Consider the following 27,380-nt stretch of genomic DNA (forward strand, 5'->3'; position numbering starts at 1 on the left):
CTTTTCCTAGTGAAACTGAAGCTTTCCACCACTTTTTATACGTATGTGTGAGAAGGGAGTAAAGAACTTCAGGCCACAATAGCTTGACAGCTTGTTAACAAGAAAATGCTTTCTTCTGTCTCAAAAAAAAAAAAATAAATTAAATACAATTAACCTCCTTGTGGCTGTGGATGGAAAGTTGAAGCTGTTAGGCAAATAGCCACCATCCAGCAGAAATGCTTCTGAATGTTCTTGTGAAAGTTAGCTTTGATTTGACAGTTATGAGTCTTTGAAAATAGCGCTCTGTTTATACCGTACAGTAAATACTTTGAAGCACTGTTGGGGTTTGCTGTACATGCATGGCTAACTAGAAGAATATTAAACACGTGCATCTGGAGTGGAATGGGGTGAGGGAGGGTCCTGCAGCAGCTGGAATCGCATGCTTCTCTTACTTTCATAAGGTGATGTCAAAGCAGTAGTTTGATAATAGACCTGGTTATACAATTGCTTAATTTCTTGTCAAAATAACATTTTTAGATGCAGTGTTTTGAGATCTTTTAGAGTGACCTCATGTTATTTATCAAATGTCAGTTTTTCATCCCAGGAGCTTTGATACAACCATGTAGCATGGTGGAGTACTGTGTACATGCAGTCTTTGCTTGCTGGAGTTCTTTGAAGTGCGTTACTCCTTAGAAGAGTCATTGCTCTATTGAAGATCCTACATTTAATAACTAGGGAACCAGTACACAGAAGTGAACTGTTGCTGAAGGTTGTGCTATATCTAACATGCCTAATATGAGCCTAAAACCAAAGAAATGAGCAGTTCAATGCACCAGGAACACCATATTCCTTGACATGCATCTTACCCAGCAGTAGGTTATCTGGAATATAGTAATTCTTCAGCTGTTGCCCCCATGAGAATGCCTGGTTTGCAGTGCTGAGCTCCTCAAGTGTGAACACCTGCTGCTACAAAATAGCAGGAGGAATCATGTAAGGAAGAGAAGCAGAAGGAATAGCTGATGGTGACAGTCCTGAGTGAAAACTGGTCTCACAAGTGGCACTGGAAGATAGCAGTGCTTGGGGAATCTTTGCACAACTGCTTGTTTTGGATGAGAGACTCCTCTTGAGGTGAAGGTTAAGATGAAGGAAGGTGTGTGGGTCACCCCCAGCAATTCTAACTGTGTAGTATATTCAGGAATAACTGCTTGCTGTAGCACTGCATTTTCTGTGGAGGATGCCTGTCTAGTACTGACCCTTCCTAGCCCCACTTACCTTATGAAAACTGACAAGATTGTAACCTGAGGAGTTGTGCCTGAGGATGGTTTCTTACCTTTCTTTCTGGAAGCCTAGTGAAGGGATGCTGAAATTAAAGGAAGAGCACTTGTTTTTTCCTGTGCTGAGCTGATAGGTTGCTTGTTTTTCCCAAGCCTTCTGTTTAAACAGTATGTTGTTACTACATGTTGAAGAACAAACCATCTTCTCGGTCTTGTCTTCCCATCCATTATTTCCACATCCTTCTCACTCCCTCTGCAGATTAGTTTCTAAATAATGGGTTACTGGCAAGCTTGATACAAATACTCTTTTACCTGTAGTGGTTCATGTTGATGACCCCATTTAAATTTTAGGAAAAATAAGCCCAGAGAAGTGAGTGAAAATAGAACAACTCTGACTCCTAACACGTTAAGTACTTCCTTAAAAGTTTTGACAGAAGATAAACCTATGAAAGCAGCCCACAGAAAACTCTTGTTATCCACTGGACTCCTGCATGTAATGCTCACTGATACTGGGGCTGTAAACTATTAAAGTGATGTATTAAGCTGTAGAAGGCTGTCAAATATTGGGGAAGCACTCTTGAGACATTCCTTGAAAAATCTGTTATTGCTAGAGCTTTTGATCTTTTATCAGTGTTAACAATAGCAAGAACTCTGGAGCAGACTAGCTGCTGCTAAGGTAAGCTCCATGTAAAGTGCTCACCACTCCAGTTGTAATGTACATAAACTGTTCCCAGCACTGTTAGCATAGGTGGAGCTGAACTGATGTTGGCTGCCGTGCTGGAGTATGCCGAGGCTGAGCGGAGGTCAGCAGAACGTCATGGGACACTATAGCTTATGTGACAGTGTACCTAATACCTTAGCAGCAGTCTGGCCAGCCTGCACCTGTAAATTCAGCTTTGCCAGCATTAGTGGCAATGGTGTGGGCAGCAAGGGGAAGTGTTTATGGCATTCCTGTACAGAAGCTGTCCGCTTGTAGCTTAGGCTTTGGGGGTTGTGAGGGTTTTTCTTTTGATTCTTTCCAAAGTGACTTCTGGAACCGTGTCAGACTTTTCCATGAGGTGATTTGAGTCTGAGATGGACCAAGTGGGTCAAGGGTTGTGGGTTTTTTAACATAATAACAACTGGGAAATTGAAAGGGACTTTGAATGTCTGGCTGCATACACCTTGAATCTACTCAGCAGCGTGCATGAGCAGGTATCACAGTATCACCAAGGTTGGAAGAAACCTCAAAGATCATCTCCTCCATTACTTTGAGGAAGGAGCTGTGGAGAGACTTGTACAAAATCAGAAACTGTCTGGGACACCTATTCATCCCCTTTGTAATAAAACCACATTGAAGTGGTAGATGCATTAAAAATAGTGTAATGGACATATAGTTGTCTTACTGACAATGTTAGTGTTAGTAACAGCTGTTAAAAGTGATAGTTACGTGTGCAGTGAGCAGCATGCCTGTTGAAAAAGGTTATTTTAGAATGATTTCTGTATATACCTAAAAAGAATAATTAAATGGCCTCTACATCATGGCTACTGTTATAGTTATCCATGTGCTTGTGAAAAGGAGGGAGAAAGAGAAGTCAGTGGACACGCTGTTGTCTGAGAGCAAAGGGATGGTTACATGAGAAATGTCCAAACCCACTTTGTTCTCTGATCTTTGGGATTGTATTGTGCTTTGTTAGTGATTGTCTTGACTACACTTTCTAAGGATAAAGAGGGAAAAAAAGTCAGACTTTCTGTGACTGTCCATGTTTTGAATGAACTGGAGGAGAGACCAGTTCTTTGGGAGTGTCCATGTGTGTGGTGATAGGAGCTGATGAGGGGAAAGTGTGGAAGAAAGGGTATGCACTTACTCAAGATGTGTGGATGGGCAAGCACAGGTAGGTTCAGCAGAGCTACATTCATGTGATGGTGCATACTGCATTTGCACAGGGGCAAATAAGTATATTCTTACAGTTTCTGGTAGCCTTATCCTGTGGTCCTAAATTCTTAATGTGAGCTACTTGAAGGAAATTCTCTTCCTTGTAATGCCATAGCCTTGCCCAATCTTTCCCTGTCAATGTGCTTGTAGGTCATCAATGTGTTAATTTTAAGTGAGCCTATCTTTGCTCAGCCTCTTTCTCTGTGCTCCAAGGTGTGGAAGTAGTTACAGGCAATAACCTGCCCATGTTTTAGAAGTTAAGAGAAAGGTGTGCGTGCACCATGAGTACAAGAGGAGTTATTTTCTCAGTGGAGGTTGTAATGAGCCTGGTGAAGATTGTAGTCCCTACATTCATGTAACAAAATGAGTTTGGGTGACAAGCTCTCAATTCTTCCTTGTTTGGAATTATCAGTGATTTCTCTGATGTGCATAAGGAGGAATTCTTGGCTTTGGCAAACTGAAGACCTTGTGTACACCATTGTATTTTATTCCCAATACATAAACTTAGAGAAGTCCATACTGTTCCATAATAAATTGGGACCATCTAAAAGTAGGTGACTGGCTGTGATTTGCTATCTAATCAGCTCACTGTTAACAGGTTAGCTCTAGATGTTGAGAAAATGATCTATAAGTAAACAGAATCTGTGGCTTGCTAGGGAATTACAGAATGGTCAGAATGGTATTTTTTCCCCCAAATCAGAAGCTGGTTTGTGTAGAGAATGGTCTATGTATCACAGAAAGCGCCCCTAGTGCAAGTGGCCACTGCCTTTGTGGTGGGTAGAGCAGGTGAGCAAGTGAGCTGAAAGTCTGCGGTGTGGTAACTGTGTGGCTTGACCTAAAGATGAGGTTAGGCACAAACACTGCCATGGAAAGACCTGGGACAGGAGGTAGTCAGGCCATCTACTTTCTTGGACAAGGAGAGTTGTATTATGTTCAGATGACTTGCATGTTGATACTATGTCTTTAAGTCCAGCAGTTCTCCTTTAAGAAGAAAGAACGTAGAGACCTGTCAGGAGGATGCAAGTGTGAACAACTGTTGTAAGTCTGTCTGTGCCATCAGTCACTGCCGCTTCCTTTGTGCGGGTGAGCGTGTGGTCACCTGGTTGGCTGAAAAAGGAAGCTTGTCTCCTGAAAACTAATGGTATCTTTAATCTAGAGTTAGTTTTCAGCAGGGTCACAAATGCTAGTGATGGCCAGAAGGGGCAGAGACTTAGGCTGGTGAAGTTGCTTTCCAGGGTCCAGCACATACTTGGTGTACAGAAGATAAGGTGGCACTTGGACAAACCTGATTGAATGCTGGTGGTTCCCATACTAGCTGTACTGCAAGCACATGCTTTATGCATTCGTGGGAAAGGATGAGGAGGATAACATTTGCTAAAAGGTGTATTTAAAGGTGTATTTCAAAGGTCCTAGTGGGGACTATCTCTAGAAACTGGGACTGGCTCAGGGGATTGAATCATAGAATCAATAAGGTTGGAAAAGACCTCAAAGATCAAGTCCAACCTGTCACCCAACACCTCATGACTACTAAACCATGGCACCAAGTGCCACATCCAGTCCCCTCTTGGAGTCACTGTCCCTGGAGGTATTCACCACCTCCCTGGGCAGCACATTCCAATGCCTAGCAACTCTCTCTGTGAAGAACTTTCTCCTCACCTCCAGCCTAAATCTCCCCTGGCACAACTTGAGACTATGTCCTCTTGTACTGTCGTTGATTGCCTGGGAGAAGAGACCAGCCCCCTCCTGGCTACAACCTCCCTTCAGGTAGTTGTAGAGAGCAAGGTGTCCCCTGAGCCTCCTCTTCTCCAGGCTAAGCAACCCCAGCTCCCTCAGCCTCTCCACAGGGCTGTGCTTCAAACCCCTCCCCAGCTTTGTTGCCCTTCTCTGGACACATTGAAGAATCTCAATGTCTTTCTTAAATTGAGGGGCCCAGAACTGGACACAGGACTCAAGGTGTGGCCTAACCAGTGCTGAGCACAGGGGCACAATGACTTCCCTGCTCCTGCTGGCCACACTATTTCTGATGCAGGCCAGGATACCATTGGCCTTCTTGGCCATTGAAGAGCGTCCTGTGCCCTTGTATCCTCAGGTATCAGGGGGAGATGTGTGGGATGTAGAGAACTCGTTAATTTATCTATTTGCTTTTATGTGATCTTAAGGGAGGTCAATGCTTCAATAAAAGCATTGAATAACACTTCCTGCATCCTCCTTGTTTCCCAGTTGCACTCCTTATCGATGAGGTGTGTAATCAAACACTTTATTAAACAGCAGCTTATTAAAATGTAATGTGCTGTTGAGCTGCAGGTGTGCAACATAAGCAAATGCTAAGCAAAACTGGTAACTGCAGCACGTGATGGAAGCCATTGGTAACTCTTGGGCGGTCTTGGGTGTGTGGTTGAAGGAGGGTCAGAGTAATAGGATGTGACCTTCCCAGTAGAACTGCGCTGAAGAAGCGTGTTGGCTGATTCATTGCCTTACCCCACCTCTCAGCTCTCATGGGGAATCCACTGGTGGATGCACATGCAGAGGTTTGCTTCCTGGTGGCTGGCAGGATGAACAATTGCTCAAACTGCTCCTGGTGCTGCTGTTCTTGGTCCCTCCTGAAGCTGCTACTCTTCCCAGAGCAATCTCTTACTCCACTCTCTCTCTCTCCTTTCTTTCCCACTCCACTGTCAAAGCTACAATTCAGGGTGCTGGCTCAGCTTGCATTCAGAGTTACCATTTGTTTTGTATAGCAGCAGGTCTCCCACCTTTTTTCTTTTTCCATGCTGATTTTGGTCTCTCACCACCCTCAGTCCACCATGGACTGACTCTCAGAAAGGCCACAGGAAAAAAAAGAAGCATGCTCTTTCTTGTACACAGAGAAAGGTTTCTTGCCTTTAATGCTTCATGTCACAGTAAGGCCACAAGTTTCATACTTTTATCTATTTGGTATGCCTTTATTTCATCTCTCCACATTCTTCCTCTCAAAGAGGGAGAAAAGACTGAAGTGACTCAGTGATAACCGCAGCTGTTCCTGCTGCAGCAGCCATAATGCTCTACACCTTCAAGTACCTTACCACGTGTAACTACCAAACTTCTACAGTTTAAAGGCATGAAGAGGCCATAAGCTAGTTTGGATGGGTTGGTGATTTTTTTACTATTGGTAATGTGGTGGCTAGTTCAGTGAAGTCTGGGGGTGATTCATGAATGCTTTGCCAAAATGTAAACTAAGATGTGCAGTTGTCCTGTTAATTACTCTGTGGTAGCTGCTTGTGTACTTCCTCTCAGCCTTTTGCTTTCAAACGCTCTGTGAAGCAAACTGCCTTGTGCTGACTGTGGACTAAGGCCAGATGAGCAGCAGAAATAGTAAGCTAGGGAATAGAATCCCATTGCAGTAACTATCTGGGTAAGCTTAAAGACGGATGGTGTCTGCTCATTTGTGTCCCTCTTCTAGTTCTCAGTTGCGGACTCTAAGGCTGTCATATTCTGGTTCTTTGCCAAGTTGGATTTGAACATTTGAAGCAACAGAGCTCTGACTGCTGTGACAGACTCTCTCCATTCTATTGTGTGCTGCTATTCACACATTTTTCCCTTTCAAGGGAAAAGGTGATTTCTGTCACTACTTTAGTACAGGTGTGTCGGTATTGGCACTGGCATAGCTTAGCTTGTATTATTTTGTTGGGTGGGGTGGGGGAAAGGGGAAAGGAGACATAACTGGGTAATTGGATTCAGGGATGATTGTGCTACTGTGGTAGGTTTTACTGGATGAAGCAGCTTGTTGCGATAGGTGTTTGTTCCAGCTTCTGTCTGCAGGTGTGACTTGGCTAGATAAGGATGGTCTATCGCATTGATGATTTCATTGTTTGATTTGGCTGGACTGGGTGGAGAATGTAGCTGCATTGTTTCGGACTAGCTTTGTAGGTTGGCTTTGTTGAAGTGCATTACATGGCAGTGCATTGCTACATTATTAAGGTGAAGCTGCAGTAGATAAGAGTTGGAGAATGTTGGAGGAAAGCGAATATGCAGAGTTTCACAATGCATCACTAATTGAGCCTCACAACAGCTCTTATATTCCTGTTGGGAGATCTGGGCAGCAGAATGCATTGGGATTACACAGAAAACCTCTGGTAGTGATTTCATTTAGCAGTTGTATTTTAACTGCAAGGTTGTCCATGTTGTGTAAATGGCTGAGAGTGCTCTGAAAGACCATGCTGACCCAAACAATGTGTTTGGATTCTTACTGTCCTTGCAGCTTCTCCAGTTTTCCTAGTGAATGAGGGAAAACCTGGCAGGTATCTGCTCTGTCTTTCTTTCCTGGACTCAAGTTTACCATGAAGCCATTCCTTGGAATCCGTGTTTTATTGTATTAGTGAACTTTCAGGCACTTAAACTTGCTTTAACATGTGGCTGAATATTAATTGATGCAGGGTTGTCTCCATTGCTGAAAATGTGGCTGATCAGTTCATAGGTTATTAACTCTTTTGACTTCATAGGAAATAACCATAGCACAAGGTGGGGCTAACCCCTCTATTTTGAGCAAACTTGCAAATATGTCTTGCTTGGGAATCTTTTCAGTTTGATTCTCTTCTCCCTGTAGTGTAGCACAATGATGGGAAGTGGGAGCTGCCAGAACAGTAGGTAGTGTTTCTTCCTTCTAAAACCTGCCTGGTTTTCCCCTAGATGTTATTGTTTGACTTTACATAGTACTTGCTGTTTTTATTTATGTGTTGTCTGGTTGTGGAGGAGGTTGTAGCTACAAAGCACAGGGCTGGTGGGGAGGGGGGGTTGGCAGAAGTTGCTGGGCACATAGTAAGGGGAAGGCGAGCCTTTGAAGAAAGATGGGTGCAGAAAAGGGGAGGTTACATGTCTGAGCTTTGTGCCAGCTTCTCTGAGCACAGATGAGCTCATGGGAATCTAGCTAGCTCAAATATGAGAGTGCTGAAGCAGGTCTGACCTATTTCCCCTCCATGTGCATTCTTCATCTTCAGACTCTCCCAGTCTGATGGTGGCTTTTTCGATGCTGATAAATCTTGCCAATCTGAGCAGAGGCTTCCCCTGTTCAGTAGCTCAGAATAAGTTTTGGTTCCTCTGTTTCTGTGGCTGGATGCATGGGAGGTCCCATGCTTGGCTGTGTGTTCTTGTTGATTAAGTTCTTCTTCTCTCTCCTTTATCTAGGTGATATTTTCTTGTGAGACGAGTAGTTCGCAACTCATGGCCTCCACAATGAGGACTGCGGTGTCGTGACACCAGGGGTCTTGGTAAGCTACTTGTTGGAAAGAGGAGGGCTTGTCATAGTTCCACAACTGCATGTCCATCTCTCTTGTTTCTGCAGTTGAGGTTTAAAGTGATTTTAAGCCATCCAAATTGTAAGCTGCAGCTAAGTGGTGTGAGGCTACTTTTCACCTGTTCTTACCTCCTCCTCTGAGCTTGCAGTGGTGCTGATGTGGTTGCAGATCAGGGGACTACTCCAGCTGTTTCTCTTAGGTTAGTTCCCATTCGGATCTTGCCCTGATGTGGTCAGGAGAGAGGTGGTGGGAATGAGCAGCCAGTAGAAACATCCATTTTCCCTGCAGCTGTTGCCTAGCATACCTTAAAGCAATCCTGAAAATACAGACTTGGATGTAGCTTGCCAAAAAGGCTTGAAAAGTGCCTTGGCCCTTCGCTGTCAGTGACCCTACCTCCAATTTTAAAGCAATGATAAAGGCTTTGCTATGGCAGGCAGACTCCAGCTGCAAAAGTACATTTCTCTAGAGCTTTTCCATTATTGAACCCTGGATTCTCAGACATATATATGTTAGAAGTGCATTTGGAAAAATCATGAGGCATTCCATTTCACATTATGAAAGGTGGTACATTCCCAGTGTGCAGAAATGAGAAGCTGAGGAAGTTGAGTTGCTATTGTTCCATCAATGAATACAGACATCTCCTTTATAGCTCTCTGGTAAGAAGAAACTTACACTCTGCAAGGGAACTGTATTTTCCAGTCTGAGCTTATCAATCCTAAATGTTGGAGGATGATATACACATATATAGGCTAATAAAAAATTAGGGTTGGGTGGGTTTAGTTCTTTGTTTGTTTGTTTTCCCTGTAAAGTACTCAAAAGTTTGTTGTGCAGGCAGCATGGTCCTGATTGGATTCCTCATATTTTCTCATTGCATTCTGCAAGGCTGGGATTCTGAGAAAAGAGTTGCCTTATAATAAAAGGTGACATGATAATGCATGAATATCAGAAGTGGGAAAGCAGAGGATGAAACAACTAGAATACTTCTGGAGGACAGACTTCAGGTTACTTAAGGAACTAACTCAGAAGGTACCTTGGGAAACAGCCCTTAAAAACAAAGGGGTCCAGGAGGGCTGAACCTGCTTCAAGAAAGAATTCTTGAAGGTGCAGGTACAGGCTGTGCCAATGCGCTGGAAGATGAGCCTCCAGGGCAGATGGCCAGCCTGGATGGGCAATGAACAAATTAAGGGACAAAAAGAGGGTGTGTCATCTTTGGAAGGAAGGTGAGGTTACCCATGAAATGTTTAAGGATTTTGCTAGGTCTTGTAGGAAGAAAATTAGGAAGGCAAAAGCCCATTTAGAGCTTAGACTGGCCTCTGCTGTGAAGGACAACAAAAAATCCTTCCATAAATATATTAATGGCAAGAGGAGGGCAAGGACAACCTCCACTCCTTAGTGGACACGGAGGGGAATATTATAACTAAAGATGAGGAAAAGGCAGAGGTACTTAACACCTTCTTTGCCTCAATTTTTAATAGCAGGACAGGTTGTCTTCCAGAGAGCTGGCTTCCTGAGCTGGCAGATGGAGTGAGGGAGCAGTATAGTTTCCCTGTGTTCCAGGAGGAAGAAGTTAGAGACCTGCTCAACCACTTGGATCCCCACAAGTCCATGGGACTGGATGGGATCCATTCTAGGGTGCTGAGAGAGCTGGCAGATGAGTTGCCAAGCCTCTCTCCATCATTTTTCAGCAGTCCTGTCTCACTGGAGAGGTCTGAGAAGACTGGAAGCTGGCCAACGTGGTGCCCATCCACAAGAAGGGCCAGTTGGATGAGCCAGGGAATTATAGGCCTGTCAGCCTGACCTCAGTGCCAGGCAAGATCATGGAACAGGTCATCCTGAGTGCAACCAAACAGCACTTACAGGATGGCCAAGGGATCAGGCCCAGCCAGCATGGGTTTAGGAAGGGCAGGTCCTGCCTGACCAACCTGATCTCATTCTATGCCCAGTTGACTGCCTGGTGGATGTGGGGCAGGCTGTGGATGTAGTCTGCCTGGACTTCAGCAAGGCCTTTGACACCGTCCCCCACAGCAAACTCCTGGCCAAGCTGTCAGCCCCTGGCTTGGACAGCAGCACTCTGAGCTGGGTTAGGAACTGGCTGGAGGCTGAGCCTGGAGAGTGGTGGTGAATGGTGCCACATCCAGCTGGCAGCCAGGCACTAGTGGTGTCCCCCAGGGATCAGTGTTGGGCCTCATGCTGTTCAATATCTTTATTGATGATCTGGATGAGAGGATTGAGTCCATCATCAGTAGATTAGCAGACACCAAGCTGAGGCCAGGTGTTGACCTGTTAGAGGGAGGGAGAGCTCTGCAGAGGGACCTTGCCAGGCTGGACAGATGGGCAGAGTCCAAGGGCAGGAGATTGAAGTGCAGGGTTCTACACATTGGCCACAACAACCCCATGCAGTGTTCCAGGCTGGGGTCAGAGTGGCTGGAGAGTAGCCAGGCAGAAAGGGACCTGAGGGTACTGGTTGATAGTAGGCTGAACATGAGGCAAGTAGTGTGCCCAGGTTGCCAAGAAGGCCAATGGCATTCTGGCCTGGATCAGGAATAGTGTGGCCAGCAGGAGCAGGGAAGTCATTGTGCCCTGTGATCAGCACTGGTTAGGCCACACCTTGAGTCCTGTGTCCAGTTCTGGACTCCTTAGTTTAGGAAAGATGTTGAGCTGCTGGAAGTTGTCCAGAGAAGGGCAACAAAGCTGGGGAGCGGTCTGGAGCACAGCCCTGTGAGGAGAGGCTGAGGGAGCTGGGGTTGCTTAGCCTGGAGAAGAGGAGGCTCAGGGGAGACTTTATTGCTGTCTCCAGCTACCTGAAGGGAGGTTGTAGCCATGTGGGGATTGGTCTCTTCTCCCAGGCAAGCAGCGACAGAACAAGAGGACACAGTCTCAAGCTGTGCCAGGGGAGGTTTAAGCTGGATGTTAGGAAGAAGTTCTTCATAGAAAGAGAGATTGGCCATTGGAATGTGCTGCCCAGGAAGGTGTTGGAGTCACCATCCCTGGAGGTGTTTAGGAAGAGCCTGGATGGGGCACTTGGTGCCATGGTTTAGTTGATGAGATGGTGTTGGGTGATAGGTTGGACTTGATCTCAAAGGTCTTTTTCAACCTGGTTAATTCTATCTCACAGGAATCCTTCTTTTAGCATTGAACTCTGCTCACTTGAATGCTACTGTCTCTTTTTTTTCTTGTTTTACCTGAGATTTGCCATGTTTTCAGTCACACATTCATCTTAGGTGAGGACTCCAAAATACCATGTACTTCCACTGACTTTTACAGATGCCATACATCACTTTTGAAAGGTGGAGTTGGGTACTGTTGATAATGTTACAGTTTTGTTGTCAAAACAGATACAGGAGCCAAATTTGCATGCAAAGATGGTGCAATTTAGATGCTTCTGAAGATGTTCTCTCTTGTCTTTAATCTACCTCTGTAGCACCAGCTCCAATTACAGCATGAGGGTAGTAACAATAGTAACAGATTAACTCAAACATTGTTAACAGTGGGATAACCAGCTGATAGCCCCAGAGAGGCTTGTGGATCCTCTGGAGTGTGTGGCCCAGAGTGGAGTTCATCTGATTGTGCCTAATAGGAGGCACTAAATATGAGACCTTTTTATGGCAGAAACATTCCCCACATTGTTTGGTTTGTGCAGCACAGGGGAGATGAGAATAGGGAGCAAGATGGTGCCCGGGAGTCATGAAGGAGGAGACATTTGTTAGAGAGGAGAATTTTTGGAGATGATGCAATGTGCACAACTGCAGTGTGGAGCACTCTCAGGCTCAAGTACAGCAGTGCAGTTGCTGAAAAGTGTAACTGCACAGCCTCACAACAAGATTAATTTGGGGAACTGGACAGCCATAGGTGCTCAGTCCTACGAGTTATTGATAACTCTCCTTGGCCAGAGGTGGTCACGTAGCGCCTGTGTTTCTTAATCCTCTGGTGTCAGCATATAAGCAAGCCAATTTCTGTTTTCTAAAAGCAATGTGACAGTAGTTTCTTGAAAAAAAATGTAGACACTCCCAGTCCAGTGAGATTTATTTTGTTTCATTTGATATGCAGGGGAAGGAACTGCTTCTTTGGTGCCGAGAAGGAATACAGGGAGTATTTACATTTGAATAATATTTAACTAGCAATGCTTAATACATTAACAATAAATCTTGGTTAGATTCTAAATTAAGTGGATTTGCATCTGAGTAGGTGAGATGAACAGGAGAGATTTTGTTGAAGCATAAACAAGGCAGAAATTTGTTCCAAAATAATTTAGCCCAAAGGATGTAAACAGTAATGTTCAATAGTTCCCTCCTCCAGAAACAGTTTTGTATGCCTTATTGCCTGCATCATGCATATTGTTTCGAAGGAGGAAGCTGAATAAGTGCTTATTTGGGGCTTTGAAATTTAGAGGGATAGTTCTGTAGTGATCTTTTGGCCTTTCTAATAGATTTGTGTGGCTAACCTGGTATTTTCAGAGTAATCACAGCATAACTGGTGCTTACAGGTCGTCAGGAAGGCATTTTGTTTTATTTTCCCCCATTTGTGCAGCCCTTAGCACACATCATTGAACATATGTCTGGTTATATTGGACCAAGGAGACAGAGAAGATTTGAGCAGAGTTTATGTTCTTAAGAAATATCAGATTACAGCCACTCAGGGGAATTCTGGATAGCTAAGTCATGTTGGAGATTTGTAATTTTGGCTTCCTATTGACTTGCTGTGAGGTGTCTTCAAGCTGGGAACAGATGCAGAGTCAAAGTGTCCAGATACAAGCCACTTCCCCGTTTTCTTGACTCCAGAGTGATTAGCTTTGGATAAAGGGAAGCTAGCTTGTGCCTGTAAACTGAATGGCCAGCCCGGGCTGCCTCTGTTTCGAAATACTGAGCCATCTGAAAGCTATTCTCTTGTCTGCTCAGTAATGGGAGAAGAATGGCCACTTACTGCTACACAGCAGACACCTCTGCTTGGAAAGTCACTGGTTTTCTGTTCTCTCGTGGGCTGGTTTTAACAGTGTGCCCTGGAGATGCGAGAATTCCCCTGGGCAGCAGGAGGCACGCGTCTAGAGAATGCTGGAGCTGCAGGAGGGAAGCGCCCAGTGCAAACCCAGAGAGGAGCGAAGAGAAAAAAGGCAAGCAGACAGCCAGCACTGAGAGAAGCGGGCAGCAGAAAGTGCTTCGACGCTGCCTCTGGCGGCACACTCCCCAGAGGAACTTGACGAGAGCCCATCTGCCTGTGTGTGAGACTGTGAGCTCAGGATTTCTGTCAATGCATTCCAGTAACCCCAAAGTGAGGAACTCCCCGTCAGGCAACACACAGAGGTAAGGAGAAGAGCCTGCAGTCAGTCGCTCTGGGCTGGTGTATGATGGTGTCCCTGCTCTGCTGCAGGATTAGGCAAGGATGGGTGCATGTGACTTGCTGGTTCTCATTTGTGTTCCTGTAAGACCTGCTGAGTACCTGAGTGCTGACAAGCCTCCACATTTGTTAGGCTCAGGATAAGCTGAAAGCTGTAAACCTGTGAGGTGCAGATTCTCCATTCCTCACACCCTCCTCCCTCCCATCAGGTGTCTGAATAGGCTGTGATAGAGTAAACATGCTGTTCTGGGGTGTGTGTGTGTGTTTTTTTTTCCTTCTCCCTCTTCTAACTACCTGTTTCCCCAAGGGGTAGTTGGCCTGCAGAGGGTCTCTGTACTTTCACACAAAATGCTTCCTCTGTGTTACTGGCCTGAGCAGTCTGGAGAACTGATCAGCTGTGTGCTGAGATCTTCTGCATCATTCACCTGCCAGTGCAGCAGGTCAGCATCTCTCCTCCACTAATTTGGAAAGGGAAAATGTGGAAGCAAAGCACTGTCCAGGGACATAGTGGTCTGATTGACAGCATTCTTGAGCTTGATTATTTACTTCTAGAGGTCTTCTGGAGCTTAAGAGTAATTCACAGGGAATGCTTCTGAGTCATATGTCTGTCCAAAGGAGGAAGCAGCTTTTGTGAGTCCCAGTGAGAATGGTAGCTAGCAATGGCTGCTGGAAGTGGCAGTAATGATGGGAAAATACAATGCAGAAGATCCAATAGCAATGGATTAACTGGGGGGTAAGGAGAAAGGGGTGGCTAATACATCTGCAAAGCCCAGAGGAGTGGAATATTTTTAGGATTGCAATTTGCTGAATGGAACAGGGAAGGAAGGCAGGCTCTGAATCTCCTTTGGCAAATTAAAGAAGCTTCATCTGCCCCATTTTACAGGAGTGTGCAGTGAGATGGTATCCTTCTCTTTCCTTATTCAGAGACAGGTTGTAGCTGGTTTAATTGTTTTCACGGTCAGAGGTTTGTGTTTTCCTGGCAGCTCGCCCCAGTGTATGATGAATGCTGCAGTAATGCTGGGTTTTCCTTGTGCTCCCTGTAGAACTGGATAGGGAGGTGCAAGGGAGGGTGCGGAGTGGGGGTCTGCTCTCATCAGAGCTGCAGCTTGTAGTTGGGGTCCAGGGGAGTGGTGAGGTGAACTTTTATTGTGCTTTGTTTGTTTACTCTGAGCTGGTCTTGGTGTGAGTCGCTTCTCTGTGCACATAGAAACCGTTGTCTTTATTGACAGAAGCCCCAGAGGTAGGTCCTCATGTGACAGCAGTTCCTGGGATCTGGCAGGTCTGTAGCTTGCCCTGGTGCCTTCTTGAGCAATGAGATGCCATCTTGGATAATAACCCTTTCAGGGCATGTTCCAAAAAGCACCTGCATGACTCTGAGCTTGCAGGCATTTTTATATTTGTCAGCAATTGTCTTAGCTTGCAAAAGTGGCAGTGATTATTCCTGCTTCTCTCTAATTTGTTGCTACAGGGTTGGATGAATCCATGGCGTCATTTGTCACTCTTTCCCCCCCCCCCCTTTTTTTTCCCTCCTTTTCTTTTTTTTCTCTCTGTGTCCCCAGTAGCCCCAAATCAAAGCAGGAGGTGATGGTCCGTCCCCCTACAGTGATGTCCCCGTCTGGCAACCCTCAGCTGGATTCCAAATTTTCCAACCAGGGCAAACAAGGGGGCTCCACCAGCCAATCCCAGCCCTCTCCCTGTGACCCTAAAAGTGGAGGTCACCCCCCCAAAGTGCTCCCTGGCCCAGGTGGGAGCATGGGGCTGAAGAACGGGTCTGGAAATGGTGCCAAGGGAAAGGGGAAGAGAGAGAGGAGCATTTCAGCAGACTCATTTGAACAGAGGGAAGCTGGGACTCCTAATGATGACCCTGAAATCAAAGGTATGTTTGCTAGGATTCGTGTGCAAGTACAGACAATTAGTCTGAGTTTGCTGTGAGATGGAGAATTGCTATGCAAGGGTTAGCAAAATATTTCTTTGTCTGGAGTTCTGGAAGTTCCAGTCAAAGAAGTTTAAAGGTCTTGAGAGCAGGCAAAGAGGAGAAGTTGTCATAGCTAGCGTCATTAAATGGCCTGTTCACGCTCAGCTAAGGTGCAGGCCTGACTGATGGGAAAGTTCCTTTGCAACCCTGAAACACCCCTGGAGGACTTGAAAGTGCAAATGCAGCCTGTTGGTTTCCCTCTGGTCTTTGGCCTTTCAGGAACTGCTCTGTTGTAACTGGGGTTTTGAACAATATGCAATCCTGTTTTGTCAACACACATATAGCCTGTCGCACCCTGACTGGTAACACAAGCTAGAGAGCTGGGATTTCTGTGTTCTGCTCCAACATTGCCTCTGTGAAGCAGTGCTCAAATGGATTAATAGCAGTTGTCCATCTTTGTTTTGTTGTCTGCTTGCTAGGTCATGTGGCTGAGGGGAAAAAATAAGAAAGTCAAGTTTTGCACTGACTGTTCTCCATGGGTGCAGGCTTTATTTATTTTTGTTTGTTTTAGTGCATAGTTTTCCTGCTGTTCTGTGTGGCATTGGGAACTACCACCTGCCTTGGAAAGGGACAAGATGAGCTTTCTCCCAGTGGTGCCTGAAGGGCAGCATGGCATTAAAGGGAAGATGCATGGTGTAACGGAAGGAGGGAAAAGTGGGAAGTTTCAGAGGAAGAAAAGCTCTGATCATTTTCCAGAAATAGTTTCCAAAGAACCCCCAAAGTACTGATTTTTGTCTTTTCCTCTTTCTACCCTTCTAGACTGCAATTCTGCTGATCATGTGAAGTCTCAGGAGTCTCAGCACACACCACACTCCATGACTCCTTCAAATGCTTCAGCCCCAAGGTCTTCCACACCTTCCCATGGCCTGACTGCCTCTTTGGAGCCAGCAAGTGGACAGAAGACTCCATCCAAAGTGGTTTATGTGTTTTCTACTGAGATGGCCAACAAGTAAGTAGGTAGATGCTCGAATGTCTTCAGGAAGCAGAGCTTACATTTATGCTCCCTTTTTAAGAGATTCTCAAGTGTGCTTTCTCCAAGTGTATTACTTGTTTTGGGGATGCTAACGGAGCTGGAGTGGAGAATGTCACAACTCTTGCTCTCTGAGAAGTGATTTATATGTATATTTTTTTTTTTATTCTTTATTTTTCCCCCCTTGAATTATTTTTGCAAATGGTGGTAGGTACTGTTTTGCAATCAATGCAGTGAGTAGCAACCAGGATGGCATGAACCCTGAATGCCGATGAGTTTGTAGATGTAAACACTTTTTGCTACTCATCTAGAGTTGTCTCTTCCATCTGCCAGCTACAGGCTAGAAGGGGAGGACAGTTAAGAAAAAATGATTCTTAGCTTCAACTGGCTGTGTCTGTCTGCTTTCACAGGGCTGCAGAAGCTGTGCTGAAGGGACAGGTGGAAACCATTGTGTCCTTTCATATCCAGAACATCTCAAACAGCAAGGCGGAACGAAACACTGTACCCTTGGTAGGGAATACCTGCATGTGGGTGAGAAGGGAAATGGTAAATGTTTGTATGTGATTGGGAGAGCTGGATCCTTATTTACGTTTTGCAATAAATGTTAGGGTGGAAGAGAAAGAGGCAGTCGTCATTCTAGCTTTCTACAAATAAATGTCTTGGATCACCCAAAGAAGAGCTGGAGTCTTGCAGTGTTTCTTATGTTTCCAACCTATTGCTCATACGGAGCTATCTCAGGCAAGGGTACCTTGCTGTAACACTTGAGCAAAATAGGTTTCTGCATTAGTGAGGTACTGCTCTGTAATAGCTGCATGAAGGCTCTCCTTCCTTGTGAAGTGTGTGCTGGCGAGGTTGAGACTGGACGTTTCATTTGCACCACTGCTTACGTGACATGGCTGTAGGAACAGTGAGTGACAGCATGTGCATTTCTCTTGCAGAACCCTCAGATCACTGCACTTCGGACTGAACCCAAGCCCCTGCCACAGACCCAGCCCCCTGCTGCCCAGGACCAGAACCCTCCCCAGAATGCCAAAATGCAGCCGACTCCACCTGTGTCAGCACCAGTATCCAAATCTACTGGCCCTCCATGTCCTATCGATCAGGACAGTCCCAGCGTGGAAAGCAAAGTGATGTCTGTGGGCAGCCCTGCAAACTCTACCCCCTTGCAGACAGAAGGATTTGGACAGAGTTCAACCCCAAATAATCGAGCAGTGAGTCCAGTTTCTCAAGGTAGCAATAGCTCTGCTGCAGACCCCAAAGGTCCTCCCCAGCAGGTGTCTGGTGGGGACACATCCAGTTTGGGTGAGAATCCAGATGGACTGTCACAGGAGCAGCTGGAGCATCGAGAGCGCTCACTGCAGACCCTGAGAGACATACAGCGCATGCTCTTTCCTGATGAGAAGGAGTTTGCAGGAGGGCAAAGTGGGGGGCCACCCCCAAATGCTGGGGTGCTGGATGGTCCCCAAAAGAAACCTGAAGGGCCGATACAGGCCATGATGGCTCAATCCCAAAGTTTAGGCAAAGGGTCAGGGTCTCGGACAGATGGAGGGGCTCCGTTTGGCCCTCAAGGACACAGGGACATGCCTTTTTCCCCAGATGAAATGGGGCCACCACCAATGAACTCCCAGTCGGGACCCATAGGTCCAGACCACCTGGACCACATGACTCCCGAGCAGGTGGCCTGGCTCAAGCTGCAGCAGGAGTTCTATGAGGAGAAGAGAAGAAAGCAAGAGCAGGTGGTTGTGCAGCAGTGTTCTCTGCAGGACATGATGGTTCATCAGCACGGGCCTCGTGGAGTGGTCAGAGGGCCCCCCCCTCCCTACCAGATGACCTCTGGGGAGGGCTGGGGACCTGGGGGTCCGGAGCCCTTCCCTGAAGGCATGAACATGTCACACTCGCTTCCCCCCAGGGGTATGGCCCCTCATCCCAACGTGCCCGGGAGCCAGATGCGCCTGCCTGGTTTTGCAGGGATGATGACTCCTGACATGGAAGGCCCCAGCGTCCCAAATCCTGCTTCCCGGCCTGGGCTTTCAGGAGTTAGTTGGCCAGACGACGTGCCAAAAATCCCAGATGGCCGAAGCTTCCCGCCTGGACAGGGTGTCTTCAGTGGCCCTGGCCGAGGGGAGCGGTTCCCCAACCCGCAGGGCCTACCTGAGGAGCTCTATCAGCAGCAGCTGGCTGAGAAACAGATGGGCCTCCCTCCTGGCCTGAACATGGAAGGCATCAGGCCTGGCATGGAGATAAACAGAATGATGCCCTCCCAGAGACACATGGAGCCTGGGAACAATCCCATCTTCCCTCGCATGCCAGTGGAAGGGCCGATGAGCCCCTCCAGGGGAGACTTCCCGAAAGGAATACCCCCCCAGATGGCCTCTAGCAGAGAGCTGGAGTTTGGGATGGGACCCAGCAGCATGAAGGGGGACATGGGTATGAATGTCAGCATGGGCTCCAACCCACCCTTGGTCCCTCAGAAGCTGAGGGAGGCAGGAGTTGGGCCAGAAGAGATGATGAAACTGCGCCCTGGCGTGTCGGAGATGCTTTCCTCTCAGCAGAAAATGGTGCCACTGCCATTTGGGGAGCACCCACAGCAGGAGTATGGCATGGGTCCCAGGCCTTTCCTTCCCATGTCTCAGGGCCCAGGAGTTGGTCTCCGAAATCTCAGAGAACAGATTGGGCCTGACCAAAGGACTAACAACCGGCTCAGCCACATGCCGCCACTACCTCTCAATCCCACCAGTAACCCTAATAGCCTCAACACTGCTCCCCCTGCGCAGCGCAGCCTTGGCCGAAAACCCTTGGATATCTCCACAGCTGGTCAGGTGCATTCACCAGGAATCAACCCCCTGAAGTCCCCCACAATGCGCCAGGTCCAGTCTCCCATGATGGGATCTCCCTCGGGGAACCTCAAGTCCCCTCAGACACCCTCCCAGCTGGCAGGAATGCTTGCAGGCCCCACTGCCGCAGCTGCTGCTGCTTCCATTAAGTCCCCCCCTGTCTTGGGGTCTGCTGCTGCTTCTCCTGTCCACCTCAAATCTCCATCTCTCCCCGCACCTTCTCCTGGATGGACTTCGTCTCCAAAGCCTCCTTTGCAGAGCCCTGGGATACCCCCAAACCACAAAGCGTCTCTCACCATGTCTTCTCCAGCCATGATGGGAAATGTGGAGTCTGGTGAGTGCTGCCTCTGCTAGCCAGATTGGATCTGTTGAGTTACTCCAAAGTGTGCAGCAAGGGGAGGGAGGAGGTTTCATGCAGAGTGGCAAAAGATAGATGGTGTTTTGCCTGTCGGAGGGAAGTTGTGCCGAGGGTCTGACCCTCTGTGAACGAAGCATGAGTGCTTTCCCCCTTCCTGTTGTGCTTTGTGGGTTCACACCATACCTTCCATGTGTCAATGTGAGGGCTGGTCGCTTGGGACATGAAAAAGTTTGGGCTAAGAGTTGTGAAAAGATTAGGTGTGTCAATAGGAGAAATCTCCCTTCAGAAGGTATTTTGGCCTTTGCCATAGCTTTATGGAGAAGAGCCTGGTATTGAAACAGCTTTGAGACCAAAGGGCTTCTACAAAGACATGCAGAGTGTATCTTGACAGTTGTGTATCTGGGTATGGTTAGATATGGTTAGTTCTTTCTAGGTTTACCAGCACAGAGAGGGAGATGTGCTGACATTTGTTCAGGCTTCAGCTGTTTTGAAGAGAGCTATACGCTGCTGTATGTAGTGTTTGATAGCATGCTGGAGCCCTGTGCCATGCCTGTGACCTTGGGCTGCAAGTGCTGGGACTACCCATCTGCTCTTGAACGTGTACGGGTTGTTGGTGGCATGCTTCTGCACTCTCCTTACCGCTCCAAAACCTTCCCGGAGCTCAGCCCGAAGCACATTCAGCCTTCCTGCCCGGCAGCTCTTGGGAGAGGAGCTGTTTGCCCATGTTGCCCTCTAGTGCCGCTGCGGGTAACGGCGGCGGCCGGGACTTGGCGGCCGGGCCGGAGAGCTGGCGGTGGCGTGGAGGGTAACTGCTTGCACCAGCCTTCAGGGTTGCTGGCCGGGGCTCGGTGCCAGGGAAGGGAGCCATGGTGCTAGTGCCCATTGGGGCTGCTGAGGCCATCCCCAGTGTGAGCCCAAGTGCTACGAGTCAGAAACAAGTGCTTTAGTCTGTGCCTGATGTTGTGCTCAGTTTGCATCCAAACCATAAATGTGTCAGTGTTGCAGAATTGTTCTGTTATCTAATATAATTTCCTTTTTTGAGGACAGTGGGGTGAGTAAGGAGCATGTAGTGAATTTTCAGTGACAGTACAATTTTGCACATGGTCTAAGTGGCATGAAATTCATCAGTGAAGAACAAAGGAGATTGGAAGTGCAGTTATTTCCTGGTTTTGGAGAGCAAAGGATGATGTTAAGTTACTAAGAGCAGAGAATGCTTCTTTAATTGAAATGAACAGTATATAAAACCTGAAAGGAGACATAAGCAGGGAATTTTACTTGTAGCTGCTGATGTGATTTGTCAGAAATCTGCCGGCATGTCTTGGCATAATATCTGCTACAGCTTTTGTGCTGTCTGCATCTTTTTTTTGTTTGTTTGATGCTTCCTAAAGAAAAAAGGAAAGAGGTTACAGTTGACATTTGGTGACTGCAGGAACAATTAATTGACTATAGATTTTTATGTTTATGGCTAGGGTAGGGAAGTTGAATAGCAGGATTTTCAGACTTGCCTGATAATTCCTGTGGATTTGTGGAGGCTGAACATAGTTTCAGCAGAAGTACAGAATCCAGGATAAACCACCTTGATCAATAGGCTTATTTTTTTCTGGTTACCTTTCACAGGCACTGACACTGTGAGTAAGGTGGTTGCTTTCAATGAAAGGGACTTCATGGTTTCGAGATTTCTAGGGGGAAAGGGTAGGATTTAAGGCAAAAAAACTACCAAGTTTTTTCTTTTTATTTTCTCAAGGTGGTCCACCTCCTTCCACAGTCAGCCAGTCTGCTCCTGTGACTCTCCCTGGGAATCTTCCTTCTAGCAGCCCTTACACAATGCCTCCAGAGCCAACCCTTTCCCAGAATCCTCTCTCTATTATGATGTCCAGGATGTCCAAATTTGCCATGCCCAGCTCTACACCGCTCTATCATGATGCCATCAAAACTGTGGCCAGCTCGGATGATGATTCACCTCCAGCACGCTCCCCAAACTTGCCACCTATGAACAGCGTACCAGGTAGGAAACGCAAAGAAACATAAACCTAAGCTGTCAGACAGTACAGTGAGGGTGATGTTTATGGAAGCTTCATGAAATGTGGATGGTGAGAAGGTAAAAACCTTGAAGAACATATAGCCATGGATTGATTTTGAGGAAGGCAGTTGCAGTTCTCTGACATGGGGAGATAGACATTTTCCTTGCAACCGTTTTTTGTTTGTTTTTGTTTCTTTTCTCCAGTCCAGAAAGTGTCTCTGTTTCAGAAAGTGTCTAGTTTGGAAAACCCTTATGTATGGGAGAGCTTTCTACTCAGGCAGGCTGGAATTTTGTGGGTGAAAATTGCTCACCGAAATAAGGGTCAGACCTACCACCTGTTACCCAGGGGAGGCCATTCTTCCCCTGTCTTGAGGCGGAGTCATAGAAGCTTCACAGTTAGTTGTTTGGTTTTGTTTTTTTCCTGGTGTTTTTATTTTTTAATTTCTTCCCTTTTTCTGACACTGAATCATCTGGTCTTTCCCTGGGTTTTGTGGATTGCCTTAGTTACAGGAGAGAGAGTGTTAGAGTGCATTCTCAAAACTTACAACTTTTCGTTGTATGGGGGAACATGTAATGGCAGGTGACCTCACTCAGGACTGAGAGCAGCTGTCCTGTCCTCTACCTGAGAGAGCTGAAGGAAAAGTAAAATAAAACACTGTCCTTCTGGGCTGTCTTGTGGGTGAGCATGTTTATATGAGAAAACAAATCCCTGCTGATAGCTTAATATTCATGGCTACGTGCTTAATACAAAAGCAGGCTTTAGCCTCTCCACCCAGTTGAATTAGCACAGTTGAAAGAAGAGCTGGGTGGATGTTTCATAGGAGTAACAACTGGTAATGAATTCTTGGTGAGTTTATCTGTAGCTTTTCTGTTTCATGCAGTAACAATCAGAGTGGCTGGATATACCTGGGGAATCTGGCTAAATGAATAAGTTTACAATGATAGCTCGTTAACCTTATTCGTTGCCAGCCCTACCTGATTGATCAGTTCTTGATTTTTGGAAGGAGGTTGTCACTTCCTGGTGGACAAGTGTCCATATACTGTTAATCTGTCACAGACGTGCTTGTTACTGTCTGCATCATGTAGATTGCCTGGTATGTAGTTAAGGTATGAGTTGAACTGAGATTCTACTTAGAAGAGCAGGCTCTAGTCACTTTTGATAGGGCAGTGACAAGTTTAGAGAGGCAGCTGTGCAGGTGGGCCTCAGTTTTCTGGTTAAAATAACATCTTCCAGAGCCACTACTGATGTTTCTTTTACTAGCGCTATTTTGTGTGTATGTGCTCAGACTCGGTAACCTTGCAGAAAGCCTTCTGATAACTTGATTGATTACTGTTGGCTGTTATCTAAATGTGAATTCCTTATTTCTTCCCTAGGAATGGGCATTAATTCTCAGAATCCTCGAATTTCAGGTCCAAACCCAGTGGGTCCAATGCCAACCCTTAGCCCAATGGGAATGACCCAGCCTCTTTCCCATAACAACCAGATGCCCTCTCCAAATGCTATGGGACCCAATATACCTCCTCATGGGGTCCCCGTGGGACCTGGCCTGATGTCACACAACCCAATGATGGGGCATGGTTCGCAGGAGTCGCCAATGGTACCTCAAGGACGCCTGGGCTTCCCACAGGGGTTCCCTCCCGTACAGTCTCCTCCACAGCAGGTGCCATTTCCACACAACGGGCCCAGCGGTGGACAAGGCAACTTCCCAGCGGGAATGGGCTTCCACGGAGAAGGACCTCTGGGGCGTCCTACCAACCTGCCCCAAAGTTCAACAGATCCAGCACTTTGCAAGACTGGAGGCCCTGGCGGTCCAGACTCCTTCACTGTTCTTGGAAACAATATGCCTTCAGTTTTCACTGATCCAGAGCTGCAGGAGGTGATTCGTCCTGGAGCCACAGGAATACCCGAGTTCGACCTGTCCAGGATTATCCCATCGGAGAAGCCTAGCCAGACACTACAGTATTTCCCTCGTGGGGAGGTGCCAGGCCGCAAGCAGCCTCAGGGTCCAGGGCCTGGGTTCTCCCACATGCAAGGAATGATAGGAGAGCAGACCCCGAGGATGGGACTAACGTTACCTGGCATGGGGGGCCCCGGACCAGTGGGAACTCCAGATATCCCTCTTGGGACAGCTCCGTCTATGCCAGGTCATAACCCGATGAGACCGCCGGCCTTCCTGCAGCAAGGCATGATGGGGCCGCACCACCGCATGATGTCACCAGCACAAACGGCGATGCCTGGCCAGCCCACGCTAATGAGTAACCCCGTGGCCGCTGTGGGCATGATCCCAGGCAAGGACCGAGCTCCCGCAGGGCTCTACAGCCACCCGGGCCCTGTAGGGTCACCTGGTATGATGATGTCAATGCAGGGCATGATGGGACCCCAACAAAACATCATGATTCCCCCCCAGATGAGGCCCCGAGGTATGGCTGCTGACGTTGGCATGGGAGGATTTAGCCAAGGCCCTGGAAACCCAGGGAACATGATGTTTTAAGCTGCTACCATAAGACTGGATGTTCTGATCCTTGTCAAGATGAGATTCCAAGTCCTGAGCGCTCTCTTGGGAGCTTTCAGGAGTACAGTTTGGCCATGCAATAGGTGAAAAGAGACCAGAGGACGCTTGGGAAATCTCGAATGTATGGAATTTTACCTGGGAAAAAAACAAAAAAATCAAACAAAAAACAAAAAGAGAGGAAAAAAAAAAAAAGAAAGAAAGAAAAGAGAGAGGAAAAAAAAAAGGAAAAAAAAAAATTACTCATTTTAACAGGTTGGTTTTGGTTTGTTGGGGTTTTTTTTTTTGTTGTTGTTGTTGCCTTTTGGGTTTTGGTTTTTGGTTTGTTTTTTTTTTTTAAGATTTATTTTTTAAAGATTATTTTTGTGGACTTTGGGTATCCCGTGATGGCACCTGCTTTGAGACTCTGTAGCTGTATTTTGAGAATTGCCATTTGTCACAAGTTGCACCGTTCTCTGTATGTTTACGTCCTCCGGACTGGCTTCTCCCAGGACTCTCGGTTATTTTGGGTTTGTTTTGGGCTTTGTTTTCTTTTGGTTTTGGTTTTGATTTTTTTTTTTGCCTTTTTTTTTTTTTTGTGTACTGTACTATATTGTAAAAGGGATTTTAGCAGAGACTTTAGTCTTTGGGGTGAGAGGAGAATGGGATTCTAGGCTGTTTACTTTAGGTGGAGAATCCATCTTCAGAACTTCGGACTATTTTCCTTCAACTCCAGTGTATAGAAAAACCAAACTACGACCTCAGAGCAGAGTATTAATGAAAAGCACAAAAAAGGAACTTAAGTTCAGTGAGGGGAATCTTTTAAAAGAAATAAATAATAAGTTAAGGACATATTTTTCAAATTATGGCGTGCTGTCCAGCACCTTCTGTCTCTCCCTCCCACTCTTTATTAAATAGGCTTCTCTCTCTCTCTCTCTCCGTCCCCCTTCTGTCTCCTCCTATGGCAGCTGCAATACATTGTGTTATTTTGGGGAGTAAATCTAGGAAAGCCTCTCCTCCCGTGGGGACTCTTCCCACTTTTAGGAAGGGGCTGGACTTGGACACTATTACATCCTACAGTAGTCTCTCTCACTGTTTCCTATTCTCCTTTTCTTAGAAACCCCAAGTGATTTTGTTAATGTGGGAGTGGAACAGACACTAAAAAGTTATCCAGGATTTTTTTTGTGGTTATTTTTTTTTCCTCCCCAGCGTAAAACGTTCTGTGTAACCTCCATTAAATTTGGTACAAAACCACTCGCCAGGGCTGTGGTGTCAGAAAAATAAAATATATTGTTTCTTACAAAGATGAACTGTCTTCTTTATCCAGTCCAGTTGCTTCTCCCTGCATCAGGCAGCTGGCCAGATGACCTTATGATTGCAGCTAGCCTATAATCCAGGTGGGGTGAGCTTTGGCAGCTCCTGAAAGTCTGGTCTTGTGGCAGCTGTGTGCTCCTTGCAAGGCACTTCTGCTCGCTTAATCCTGAGCTGAGTGAGGTCTTTACCTTGGGACACAAGTAACAGTCTTCCTCAGTTTGTTGAGGGGCAAAGAACAGATGAAACTTGCCGTCTCCATCACTTCCTCTCGAGTGTTTTGTGGCACTACAATGGTACAGTGTTTTGAGCTTTCCCTGAGCACCTGTGTCTGCTGGGTTGTATCCCCTTGGGGGCTTTGGATTGGGTAGGGTCTCTGACAGTGAACCTCAGAGGCTTAGATGGTGGGGAATGCATGAACTTAAATAACAAAGGTGAGAGATAAATCATCAATGAGCAGATTTTTATCAAGACAACCCTGCTGGGTAAATTGTTGCTTTGCTGCAGTTCCCATGTGCTTCCTAATCCCCTGTCTTTTCAAACTTGCTTTTTGAAAGAATTCCAGCCAGAAGGCTTTCTGGTTTTATCTGGAGAGTGAAAGACTGAGTACTGAAACATGGACTGGGAGTTGAGCCCATATCCTCCAGACCAAGATGAGCCATAGGTCAAGGTGTGTGACCTGTGGCTGTTTGGTCTCCCCTGCACTGTATATGGGATGTGTAATCACTGTTCTTCCTTCCACTTACTGCTACTTGATTTTTTTTTTTTTCAATGAGTAGTTTCCTCAAAGGCCTGGCTGTTAATGTGGAACTTCATATGGAGAATGAGGACCTGTGATATGCTTGTGCTTGAGTTTTTCAGAGTTAATGGATCCTTAGGTGGAAAAACAATTGCTGTGAGTGGCTGGCTTACCAAAGTTTTGTTGCTTGTGTTACAAAATCAGTGAAGCCTTGCACTGTTGGAGGCATGCAAGTCTCAGAGCCTTCTGTTGCCTGCTTCAGAATTCACCTTTGTGCTGTCATGCAAATGTATGATGATTTTGGTTGAGAATTACTCTTTTGACAAAGTGTAGGATGTATGTTGTGGTGCTTCCCTCTAACAAGACAAGCAACGTGCCTGAAGCACAGGCTTGTCAAGCTTTCAGAAAGAGCTGACGATGACACGGTGTTACTCCTGGAGAGCAGAGTTACCTCTTTAAATGGTTGCACAGCGTTTTTGAGGACCTTGCACAGGAATTGTTACTGTGCAACCTCTTCAAGTGTTGCCACTCTGCCATGAGTCCTGACTGTTTTTACTGTGTGGAACAAAGCAAGCTTCTTGCTTGACACAGAAATCACCTGGGGTGGGAGTTGTTGTTTTTTTTAACAGTCTTTCTCAGTGCCTCCTATGCCTGTGGAGGGATTCTGACTAGCAAGATTTGAGGTGTTTGTGACTTTAGTCAGAGCCACTTGGTAGTGAAAGTATACATTGTAAAGATGCTGGATAATTAAAGTTCCTTCTATGTCTGTCTAGCTTAAAATGCTAAGGCTTTTAGCTGGCTCCAGACAGAAAAACAATTCAGATGTAGATTACACTTCTTTCTTTTGCTCTGATTCTACTTCTCCCCTTTTTGCTTCACAAACAATAAAAAAAGAAAAAGATTTCTAGCTGCCAGCCT

The 27,380-nt window shown here is 46.5% G+C and overlaps 2 protein-coding genes across 4 annotated transcripts in view; both read left to right on the forward strand.

Moving 5' to 3' along the window:
- LOC137444228 (uncharacterized) overlaps positions 1-13,629 on the forward strand; it is a 53,080-nt gene extending 39,451 nt beyond the window's left edge. For all 3 annotated transcript variants that reach the window (XM_068144702.1, XM_068144701.1, XM_068144700.1), the window contains exons 2-3: positions 8,326-8,408; positions 13,426-13,629. In XM_068144702.1, the coding sequence (XP_068000803.1) occupies positions 13,438-13,629 (192 nt within the window). In that variant the 5' untranslated portion in view covers positions 8,326-8,408; positions 13,426-13,437. The remainder of the gene's footprint in view (positions 1-8,325; positions 8,409-13,425) is intronic.
- Positions 13,630-13,648: 19 nt separating this feature from the next.
- BCL9 (BCL9 transcription coactivator) lies at positions 13,649-25,716 on the forward strand. The gene is made up of 7 exons (XM_068144699.1): positions 13,649-13,732; positions 15,326-15,642; positions 16,501-16,690; positions 17,122-17,221; positions 17,650-19,879; positions 21,648-21,908; positions 23,298-25,716. The coding sequence occupies exons 1-7, from the start codon at positions 13,680-13,682 to the stop codon at positions 24,413-24,415; spliced, it is 4,269 nt and encodes a 1,422-aa protein (XP_068000800.1). The 5' UTR covers positions 13,649-13,679; the 3' UTR covers positions 24,416-25,716.
- The last annotated feature ends 1,664 nt before the right edge of the window (positions 25,717-27,380 follow it).

Source organism: Melanerpes formicivorus, unplaced genomic scaffold (genome assembly GCF_026170545.1).
Source record: "Melanerpes formicivorus ecotype bairdi unplaced genomic scaffold, bMelFor1.0.p_v2 SCAF_11, whole genome shotgun sequence".
NCBI lineage: Eukaryota > Metazoa > Chordata > Aves > Piciformes > Picidae > Melanerpes > Melanerpes formicivorus.